This window comes from Heterocephalus glaber, unplaced genomic scaffold (genome assembly GCF_053883595.1).
Source record: "Heterocephalus glaber isolate CG9 unplaced genomic scaffold, H.glaber_assembly_v1.0 deba00001863, whole genome shotgun sequence".
NCBI classification, from domain to species: Eukaryota; Metazoa; Chordata; class Mammalia; order Rodentia; family Bathyergidae; genus Heterocephalus; species Heterocephalus glaber.
Genome location: NW_028258503.1, coordinates 355848 through 367952, shown reverse-complemented (window position 1 = coordinate 367952; position 12105 = coordinate 355848). Strand labels below are relative to the sequence as shown.

At 37.2% G+C, this 12105-nt stretch overlaps 1 protein-coding gene across 7 annotated transcripts in view; it reads left to right on the top strand.

Annotated features, from left to right (window-relative positions):
* The first annotated feature begins 4 nt into the window (after positions 1-4).
* F8 (coagulation factor VIII) overlaps positions 5-12105 on the top strand; it is a 176141-nt gene continuing 164040 nt past the window's right edge. For 3 of the 7 annotated variants that reach the window (XM_087204124.1, XM_087204122.1, XM_087204121.1), the window contains exons 1-2: positions 2293-3007; positions 3655-3750. In XM_087204124.1, the coding sequence (XP_087060250.1) occupies positions 2977-3007; positions 3655-3750 (127 nt within the window). In that variant the 5' untranslated portion in view covers positions 2293-2976. The other 4 variants (XR_015448422.1, XM_087204123.1, XM_087204119.1 and 1 more) reach the window with 2 other exon arrangements.

Genomic DNA, 12105 nt, shown 5'->3' with positions numbered 1-12105 from the left:
CCGGAAAGTGCGATGTAGTGGCACAGTCCTGTAATCCCAGAGACCTGGGAGGCAAAGGCAGAGGCAGGAGGATTGTAAATTCCGGCCTACCCTGGGCAAGTCAGCAATTTAGCAGGTACCCTGTCTCAAAACAAGAATAAAAAGTCTGTGGCAACTCTGGGTTACATCACCAATACCACAGATCCAAAGCCTTTTTTAGTTGTGGAAAACATAATCTTAAAACATTGAAATAAAAATAAACTCATGTTTTATCATTATTTTTTTACCCAGTATAGGGGATCAAACTCAGGACCTTGCGCTTGCCAGGCAGGCATGACGCCACTGAGCTAAATCCCCAGACATAATTATTTCTCACTGTCCTTTCAGTTTATTTTCACTGCTGTGTTTAGGCCAAATGAGTGTGGTCTTAGGCTAGCCATCTAACTTCTGTGCCTGGTTGCGTTATCTATGGCCTTTTAAAAAATTAAGTTTATTGGTACATTGTAGATACACATAATGATCACATTCATCATAGAGAATTTGTACGTGTACATGTTATATCTTGTACAAGATGTATATCTTTATTTCCCATTCCTCTCCCCTCTTCAACCCCTCTTCCTCTCCTTATTTAACAAAAGCTTTGTTTCCATTTTTTTCTTCTTTTCTCGTTTTTATCTTTTCCCTTCCTCCCCCCTCCCTAGTTCCCCTTCCCATTTGAATATTTTCTTCATATTTCACAATATCTATTGTACATTTTGGTCCTTATTTATGCTTTCAGTTTCTCACACCAGAGAAACAATGCAATATTTACACATGTGTGTCCGATTTATTTCACTTGCAAATATGGTCTCAAGGTGCATACATTTACCTAGAAATCTTTCAAGTTTATCCTCCTTTATGGCTGAGTAGTACTCCATTGTATAAAAAAAACACATCTTCTTTATCCATCAGTTGATGGGCATTTGGGTGGCTTCCAAGATTTAGCTATTACAAATTGTGCTGTTGTAAACATGAATGTGCATATATCGCTGTGGTATGATTCTTTTAATTCTTTGAGGAAAATGCCAAGAAGGGGACTAGCTGGGTCAAACTAAAACTAGAGGTTCTGTGGCCATATTGCAGTGTTGCCAAATAGCATATGTGAAGCAAACTATGGAATATTTATCACCCAATACTGTCACTGACTACTGTTCTGTATTCTCAATTAGACTCAACTTCCAGACAGCAAAATTGGGTTTTATTCATTTCTTTTGGTTCATTTTGTTCTTTTGAGACAGGGACACACTATGTAGCCCAGGGTGGCCTGGAACTCCCAATGATTCTCCTTCCTCAGCCTCCTGAGTGCTGGGGTTACAGGTGTGCACTACCACACCACCACACCTGGCTTTTATTCATTTCTAAACCATACTAATGCAGCATAGTGGTTGGGATCATTCTTGAAGCTGTGTAATCACGAGCAAGTTGTCCAATATCTTCAGGCTTCAGTTTCATTGCCCATAAAGACTACAAGAGGAGTAGTATTATTGTTACGGGCTGGGTCTGAGGGTCCCTGAGGCTGAAATAAGGAACTTAACCCATCCTTTTAAAATAAGTACACAAGTTCGCTTACTCTCGTCATGGAATATTAATGTTCAGGACAAGTCAGTAAAAGAGGCACGAGAAGGATTATTAGAGGTAGATAAAGGGTGCAAGGCTGAAGTGCTTGTGCTCAGAGAAATGAGACACACTACAGTTGGGAACTGGGGATCCTTTGCGTGTTTTGAGATGGAAATCTATGGAATTCAATAATCTATAGTCTTAGTCTTAGTCTTAGTGAGTAGGAGAGTATGACCCACCCTTAGTGAGATAATGGTCTATTCCTATGGAAAATCCCAAAAGGATGGCCCTTTCAAGAGTCAGGAGGACCATTTGCAAGTAAAAGGGAATGGGCAGACCTGTTTGCAGTTGAAAGGGAGTTGCCCTGGTTTGCTGTTTTGCAAGAAGGAAAAAAAAATGTAAATAAACCAGGCTTGTGTTCTGAAGCTGCAGTTTTTCACTGAAGTATAATTTTTAAAATTTTAATTCCTTGTCTCCTTTTCACCTAACTTTACTTCTTCTATCCAACTGATATAGGAGATAGGGCATGGCAAAGCCGGCTGGGGAAATGAGCGGGACCTGTCAATTACGAGATCCCAGAGCAATGCCAGAACCCTGCATGTAGACCTCGAGACCTCCTACGAGATGTGGACGGCATGGAAGAAGACCACTGGGCACCACAGCAAGCTCGCTATTGCGACTTCCCACAGTAGCCCACGCTGCGTTTCTCAGGTGCAGTGTGTACTTTTATTTTTGCTTTTCTGTTTTTCTTGTTCTGCCCGAGTCTGCTCCGCAGAGCTGGTCTCTCCCGTACCCCTTCATCCCTCACTTTTTGGCACCGTTTTTGGCTTGTCTCATCCAGTTCTTTGTTCGAGGCAAGAAGGACCTGGAATACTTTAGATTGGCGAGCCGTTTCTAAAGGAACTACCTGATAACACTATCTCATTATGAAGCACTTAGAACCATTTCTTACATATAATAATTGCTATTTTCTGGGTATCCCAGCGCCTGGAAGATAGGCGATCTCAGCAAGTGTTTATCAAAGAGCCTTCTTCCTGTTTGTTTCCAAGCTGTTTAACAACTCCGCTTATATCCTGTACTGGGGCCAAACATAAGCAACCTTAAAATGCACTAAGTAGCACGCCACGAAACAAACAAAAATGAAGCTGAGAAGATGATCTCTAGTCCCACTAAAGGTGAAGACCTCACCATGTAATTGTGGTGATTCATTTTCAAAGCTCACCGAACAGGCAAAATTGGAGCCAAGACTTGAAGGATGCACAGAAGTAGAACCTCCCGGAGTTACAGGTGGAGGAAACTGTTGAATTCTAGGCCCATGACTGTGCTTGGTGTTTTAAGTAAGAATGAGGAGTCCAATATGGCAACACTGAATTTAAGCCCACGGAGGGACATGGAAGAAGCATGGAGGCCATGTGGGATGCTGTAGGCCATGGTAAAGATGTAGAGTTTTCTCGAGGGAGGTCAAAAGCTATTACAGGATTCTTCACAGAAGGGCAACATGATCTGTTTTATAATTTTATAAGGTCACTAGTGGCAGCAGTGGGGGGAGCAGTGGTAGAAACAGGGTGATTAATTGGTTACTGTTGCTTGTGAAAGTGAATTTCAGAGTCTTTAACATCCAGAACTCGTACTGGTGCCACTAAGGAAGAGAGAGTAAGCTAGGAATATGAGTAGAAAGTAAACCTCCTCTTCACCTTTACCTCTCTCCCTCTCTTCCTATCCTGAAAGGTTCTCATGGTCCTCCTGCTGTCAGAAGTGAATGGGTTAAGCTTTAGCTCAGCCACCCTTTTCCTAATCTAGTTCTTCCTGTGGCTGCTTCCCACTGCCAAAAAGGAAGCAATCTTATCAGTCCTGCAGAGTGCTACTGCTGCCATCACATCCAGTGGTTAAAGTGCCCTAAAATTCTGTGCAAAACATTTGGGACTTTTGACTAAATCCTAGAAAGTTTTTTCTCCTGGGAGCTAAAGATATTTTAGAGAAGAGTTAATCTTTCACTTCTCTAATTAAACATTTTCTAGCAAGAAGAGCCATGCAGATAGAGCTCTCTATCTGCTTCTTTCTGTGCCTTTTGCCATTCAGCTTTAGTGCCACTAGAAGATACTATCTGGGTGCCATGGAACTGCCCTGGGACTATCTGCAAAGTGACCTGCTCAGTGAGCTGCACGTGCACACAAGGTAAAGTCATGTTCTATGTATCTGATAAAGGGGCACCATTATGGAGATCTGACGCTGGTTGGAAGACAGTGCAGACATCATGTTAGTATGGCTTTGCTGCTTAGTTAAACAAAAGCCTTTTTCCCGGTAAGGTGTGCATATATATATCTGTGCCATTAGCACAAATGCTACTTGCCACTTCTTTCCAGAGATCTCACCTATTAGTTCATACATTGTGCTGTCTGGGCCATTGATTCTTTTTGTCATGTGTTGCTACTCTGAAATCTAGGGAGTGGGACAGAAGGAGGATGAAGGGTAAGGAGCATATGACGGCAAACCAACTTCACTTGGCCAAGCTTCTGTAGAAATTCACCCCATATTACACACAAGTTGAATTTCTAGTTCTCTGGTGTGTGCATGTGATGTGTTTTTTATATAATATTAGCCATAACTTCAGAAGCTTTTCATCTTCTGGAGGTTACAGAAAGGTTATTAAAATAACCTTTTCAGTATTATCTATGGTCATTGGTGTATTCATATTTTTCTACATCTTCTTCAGTTTTGGATATATATTCCTAGAAGCAATGTACTGTACCTAGACTTGCTAATATATTGTTATTGAATTATATTACCGTCACTGTGATTTTATTAACTGATCTGTGCCTATAGTTATATTGTTTCTGAATCACAGCAAGAAATGCACAGAGACACAGAATTTAGGTAAAATAATAAAAGTTTTACTTATAAGCAGGCGGGACTGCCAGAAACTGGTCTGGTTAGTGTCCACACTGTGTTCTTTGTTATTCACCTTTTATACTTTTGTCAGTCATTATCTCATCCCTAGTGGTCTTTGTTAGTAAGTAAAGTTCCAATTCCTGTTTAATGGTTAGACACAGGTGGTTTCTGTTACTGATTACAGCCCTAAACACATGATAGATAAGGCACATACATCACAAGTTTGTTCAAGAATACCCACTTTGGAAATAAATAGGACACACATGTATAAATACCGAATAGTTTCTCTGGTGTGAGAAACTGAAAGTGTAAATAAGGACTAAATGTATAATAGGTCATGTGAAATAGGAAGAAAAGGGGCAAAGGGGAAGGAAGTGGGAGGGCTAGGGGAAAGGATAGAAGGGAATGGGATTAATATGAGAAAATGGAAAAATAGGAACAAAATCTTTGTAAATAGGGAGGAATGGAGGGGTTGAAGGGAGGGCTGGGCAAGGGTGAAAAATAAGAACCAAGAGAGACTATGTAAAGGTGCAAATTTCCAATGATGAATGTCATTATATTGTATACCTAAAATGTACCAATGATTAGAATGAATAATCAATAATGCAAAATGGGAAGAAAAGGTCCAAAGGGGTAGGGGTAGTGGGAGGGGCAGGGGAAAGGAAAGAAGGGAAAGGAAAAATGATGAGAAATGGGAAAAATGGAAATAAAGTCTTTGTAAATAGGGAAGGGTGGAGGGGGTGAAGGGAGGGCTAGGAATGGGGAAAAAATAAGGACCAAGATGCGTTATGTAAAGGTACAATTCCCAATGAGAAATGTAATTGTGTTGTATACCTACAATGTACCAATAAAAGAATTTAATACAAAAAAAAAAAGAATTCCCACTTTGTTCTTCAGAGCTAGGATGTTATCTATGGTGGAGCTACAGATGAAAGGAGCTATACAACCTTCACTTTAAACAGCAGAAGCAATGGGCTAAGGCAAGCTTTTAAAGGGATACACTACCTATTTTGCTTCTGCACCTACTTTAATAGCTAATCTACTAAACTTACTTTAAAACTTTTCTCTATCAATATCTCCTGTTTCATGCCTTCTGTGGTGTATTACCCCCTACTCTTTCTCCCTCTCTTTCTCTCTTCCAACCTCTCTTTTAAAAAATAATACATTTAAGGCCAGGGATTTAGCTCAGTGGTTCCGCTGCCTGCCTCCCAAGTGCAAGGACCCAAGTTCAATCCCTGGTACCAAAAAATAAATAAAATAATAATAATACATTTAGTAGGTTTCTTGATTTTATCAGTTTTGTTAAGAACCATTTTTGATGTGATTTATCAATTCTTGTTTATCTTTGTTGCATCAGTTTCTGTTTTTTGTTTGTTTGTTTGTTTGGTTTGGTTATTGAAACAGGATCTCACTGTGTAGTTCAGGCTGACCTTCAACTCACTATGGAGCCAGGCTGGTCTCAAATTCATGGCAATCCTCCTGCCTCAGCCTCCCCAGTGCTGGGATAATAGGCATGCACCACCATGCCCAGCTCAGTTTCTGCTTTTGCTTTCATGAATTTTTTCCTTTCTAATTTCATTTGGTTCTTTTTTAGTATTTTGACTTGCTGAGTTGAATGTTGAAATTATTTATTTTAAATTTTGTTTTGTTTTCTTTAAATGCATATTAAAAAGATTTAAACACAATGCATGTACGATGCCAATGTAAATATGTCATACATAGTTAATACTCTTTTTGGTTCTTTCTTTTTGGCTCTCCACTCACTTCTCCATGCCTTCTTGCTCATCCCAATCAGGTATCCACAGTATAATATACATTCACACACACACACACACCTTTTTGCACTCATTAACACCTAGTATAATTCTCTCCAAGTCAATATGCATAGTTTTCATTCCTTCTTTGTCATGTTTGTGTAAGACTCCATAGTATGACTGTACCATAATTTAGTCAATATAGTCATCTCATTCTCTTTTATGCCTCCAGATCCTATATTATTAAATACTGATGCTTTGATTTCTATAGAGCAGATTCCCAGGTGGTGTCTTACTGGAAGAAAGGGAATATTTCTTTCTTACCTTTAATTTCCAAAAAGGCCAGAACTCTTCACACATTTCTATCATTAATGTATGGGAGTGCCCTTCTCTCTGCATTTGTATCGACAGTAAGTTTGATCTTGTTTTTTTTTAACTTTTGCCAATTTTATAGGTGTACAATGATATTGCATCATTACTTTAATAACATGCTTTTTATTTCTAATGAGACTGAACATTTTAAAAAAATGCTGATTGGCTAGTGGATTTATTTTGGGGGATTCATCTGTATTTTTGGCCATTTTGGGGATATTACATTTTTAGTTAATTATGATAACCCTTTTATTATTATAAATATTAACTCTTCCTCATGTATATTGCAATTTTCTCCAAGAGCTAATGTTTTTTCTGTTGCTTTTGTTTATACCTCTTACAAAATTTTTAATTTCTATTGCCAAATATATCTTTTCTTTCATATCTTCAGAGTTGACAATGTTGGTTAAAAATATCTTCTATACCTCAAGGTTGTAAATGTATTCTCCCAGATTTTCTTGCAAGATTTTTAATACCTTTCTTTTTACATTTATGCCTTCAATTCATGTGCTAATTAGAGAGGGCTCTGTCTAGCTTTATTTCTACCTAGATCAATGGCACCATCTATCAAATAATACATCTTTGCCACTAATTTTAATCAACATATTCATCATATAGATTCTCATATATTAATGTATATTTATGCATTCATAATGCTATTTCATTGATCTACTATTATCTTGCTATACCAATACCATATCAAGGTAGTTACAGTGCCTTCTGATATCTGATAACTGAAAGCAATCATCACTGTTCTTTTTGTACCTTCCTTAGCCATTCTTAGGTATTTTATTCTTCCCCATATATAAAATGGTAAGATAGTTTACCAATTAAAAAAGAGTCAAGCCCTATTGTGATTCTAACTGAAATTTAAATTTATTCAATTAAAATTAAATTAAATTTATATCTTAATTTTATTAATACATTTAAGTAATTTTATTATCACAGTTATCCCTATGCATTTTATGTGTTGCTGTTATAAAATAGTTTCCCTTATTTCCATTTCTAAGTGCTTATTACAGAATAGTGAAAAGCTATCAGTTGTGTATATTTATCTTAAATCTAGTTCCCAGTATTCGTTCATTTTCCTGTTGCTGAGACACAATACTTGACACCCAGAACTTAAAGGAGGAGAAGTTTATTTATTCAGCTCTTGGTTTCAGGGAATTCAATCCATGGTTGGCTGACTCCAAGGCAGAAACATGATGGCAGAATGGCGTGGTGGAGCAAAGCTGGTAGTTCATGGCAGCAAGGAAGCAGAGCAGGGGAACAGTGCCAGAGAGGACAGGGCCAGGGGCCAGACCTAGATCCCTAAGGGCACACCTCCATGACCCACGCAAACACACCCAGAAATGTGCTCCACCAGTCCTCTGGACAGGACCCAAACCAATTAAGTTGAAACAATCAGGCTTAACTGTCATACTTCCTTATTCAATTCTCTTATTCTAATAATTTTACCCTAGAGTCTCTATGGGTATTGAATCATACCAGCAAAATGAGACATATTTTAATTCTTTTCTAGTGTTTGTAGCCAGTTATTTCATTTTCTTGTCTTATCAAATTTATTAGAAAACATGAGAATGTTAAATGATGACAAGGAAAGTGGCATTCCTATCTATCTAGGATTTTACTTGAAGTAATCTTAATGTTTTGCTATCTAGAATAACATTTACTATTTGTTTTTAATAAATAGTCTTGGTTACTTCTGTTCCCATTTGCTATAATATTTTTATTGTATAACTTTTGGGTCTTGGGCATGTAGCTCAGTGACAGAGCACTTGTTTTGTGTGTGTGAGGTCCTGCATTCAATCTCCAGCACCACAAATAAATAAGTAAATATAAAAATTAGAAATTAAAAAATATGACTTTTTGGTATCGGGAATTGAACTGGGGACATTCCGCTTGCAAGGCAGGCACCGGAACCACTGAGCTAAATCCCCTAAAAAATATGACTTTTTAGCATCTAGCATCATCTGAATTGTCTCTGTTAATATGTTGATGAACAAATAGTTTATGCTAATAGATTTCCTGATATTGAATACCCTTACATTCTTGGAGTATAATTTACTGTTCATATAATTTGATCATTGCTGGGTTCTATGTGCTAAGGTTTCTTTAAACACTATATACCTTCATATGTAGGATTGGATTTATAGCTTTCTTATTTTACTATTATAACTGAATATTGATATTAAAGATTGTCGGATTTATCAAATAAATTGATGAGTGTTGCATCCTTTTCTATTACATAAAGCAGCTCACTTAACATTAGCATTATCTATTGTTTAAAAATTTGGTAAGACTCACTTATGAATCCACTTGGTCCTAGGGACATTTCCAATAGCTTAAATTTCATTTCCAGTTGGAAACTCCTTTAGTGTTTCAATTTTGTTGCCACAGTGTTGCATATAGCACTCTCTCGTCATTCTTTAACTTTACATTTTTTGTAGTCACACGCACTTGCTCATTCCTGAATTCCTATATGTTTGCGGTTGATTGATTGATCTGTGAATAAGCTTGCCAGAGATTTGTCTATTTTGTTGTTAGTAGTGGTATTTTTAAAGAATGACCTTTTGGGTTTATTTGTTATTTCCTATTTATTTTTTAAAATGTAATTTATTTTTAGATTCTATACTTATTATATCTTCTTAGTTTCTTGTGGCTTATATCATTTCATTGTTTCTAATACTTAGGAAAAGGGCTGGGGATTTAGCTCAGTGGTGCTGCCACCTGCCTCGCAAGCACAAGGTCCCAAGTTCGATCCCCGGTACAAAAAAAAAAAATCTAATACTTAGGAAAAGCAATATATTTTTTTCTCATTTTTGTCCTTGTTTAAATAGTGAAGGAATGCACACTCATACTTCTTTCTCTGAAAATACCTACTCCATATCCCGTAGGTTTCATTAGAAAGGATAGTCTTTTTATTTTTATTGAGCAAAAAAGAATGGTATTGATTCATTAGCTGTGCTGTTTTATTGGCATGCAGCTATACACTGTGCACACACTAATTTGTCATGCAAGAAGAGTTGAAATGTTCATTTTTGCATAAGATATCTCACTGTTTATCAATGAGCAAAATAAAACAAGCTGAAATTTCTTATTTCCACTTTCGGTCCTTTTTTTGACTGAATAATACTTCACCTGTTTATGGACATTTTGGCTATTAGGAATAATGCTGCTATGACCATCCATATAGAAATAAATCTTTGTGTGGACATATGTTTTCATTTCTCTTAGGTATATACTGAGGAATACAGTTGCTAGGTCATATGGGAATTCTGTATTTAACTCTGAGAAACTGCCAAACTGTTCTAAAAAACAGATGCACAATTTTTCATTCCCACTAGCAGTGGATGAGTGTTCTAATTTCCTCACAGCCTTATCAACATTTGTTACTGTCTATCTTTCTTTACTATAGCCATCCTAGTGAGAATGAAATGGTATCTCATGCTTTGGATTTGTATTACTCTGTCTTTTGATGCACTTATTGGTCATCTGTATATCTTCTTTGGAGAAATGTCTATTCAAATTCTTTGCCTATTTTTAAATTGGGTTATTTGTCTATTTTGGCATTGACTTGTAAAAGTTCTTTATATGGTCCCAATGTTCCACCTTTATCAGATGTGTTATATGCAACTATTTTTCCCATTCTGTGGATGGTCTTTTCATTTTCCTAATAGAATCCTTTGAAACACAAATTTTTTCATTTTGATAAAGTCCAATTTATCTATTTTTGTTTCTCTTTGTTTGCTTGTCCTTTTGATGTTGAATATAAGAAGTCACTGCCAAATCTAAGGTTACAAAAATTTCACCTACACTTTCTTCTAAGAATGTTTTTAACTCCTATATGAAGTATTTGATCCACTTTGATTAATTTTTCTATGTGGTGTGAGGACAGGACCCAAGTTCATTTTATAGTTTATGTAGCCTGAAGTTGAGTCCTGTTAATGACCTTGGAGTAGAGGGCAAAGATAGTCAGTGACCAGGTATCTAAGCAATTAGCCACTTCTCTGTTAGCATTGGTCGAGTTAAAAATCAATGTACGTCATACACTGTGCTTGGCATTGTAGTGTCAAGCAGAGGCATCATGAATAGTAAATTTGTAAAACTGAATTTAATGGAGTAAATAATTTACTGAGGATGTACCTCAGTGGCACCGCACCTGCTTGGCAAGCGGAAGGTCCTAAGTTCAATTCCCGGTACAAAAAAAAAATGTATTTGCCTTCTAGCTTTCTGTTATTGTGCAGGAAGTCATGTATACTTATGAGGAAAAAGTTGATAGAATTTTTTGATGATACTCTTTTATCATCTAAATTATTTTGATACTCATTAACAGGATAAGCTGACTGTGGACACATCCTGACAGCCTCTGCCAAGGTTTGAAGTAAACAGCTGGGAAATTCAATTTTACATTATCTGTTCCCGCAGCTGCTCAGCTTCTTCTAAGTAAGGGTCAGGGAATATAATAGGTGTTCTGATTGGTTTCAGATAAAATGTGAAAGAACAATTCATGTCAGGGACAATTGTTTTGAAGTATATTTGGCAAGATTTATATGTTGAATCCCAAGGGAAATATACAAAACCTGTGAACTCAGGAACATTTTGTCACTTGCTGTGCAGATTATCCAGAAACTGAAACAGGCAAATAAATCACATGTTACTGCTGCAGGGGAAAATATTCATTCTGATGTAAAAGGTCTCAGAATAGGGAGCTATATTGTTCTGTATAGACTCATCGTAGAATTGAACTATAAACTTGGATGATATCAATGCTCTTAAGAATTTGTCCCTTTGAGTAGAAACTCCTTCCCTGAATCACATTCTGCTTGACTAGGGTCTAAGTTTTCTGTTTTTCTGTCTCAAATCTTGTTTCTCTGTCCAGCCTGGTTTTCACTCTTCCCTCAGCAGAGGAAAAAGTGTTTCTGTGCGCTCTTCTCCCTGTTCTCACTGTTTGTCCAAGACCCTGCTCTATGTGTCTTATATCTTGATGTTAATCAGAAATATTTAAAGCAAAATTACTGTGCTAGCTTATATCAAAACATCTATCTCTGGACATAGGTCTGAGTCTTATAAACTGGTGGCAAGTTTGGAGAAAGTGGGTCAGGAAGACACAACAGAACCAGGAGATGTAAAGGTAACAAACTCGGAATGTGTTTTTGAATGTGCAATGGTATAGTTCTCAGTAGCAGGGAGATAAATGCTTGCTGGGACAAATAGACTGGAAAGGAGTGCTACTCATTGAATAATGCTAAATGACTGAAAGTCACATAAGCCTATGCCAAGACTTGTGTGACAGAAATTTTCAGAGGTGGATGTTAGGATATTTTAAAATATGAGTTAATGTAATATTCATTAGTGTTTCCAAGAGACAGTCTGAGATGGAGATAAATGTACAGAAATCTCATTTGGAGCATTCTGAGGATCAATACTTATAGAAGCAAAGGTGAACAGTGGGAGAAGCAAGTTGAGGGACAGGCTCTGGAACAGCTTCAGCCTCTGGAGGTGACATGGCCTT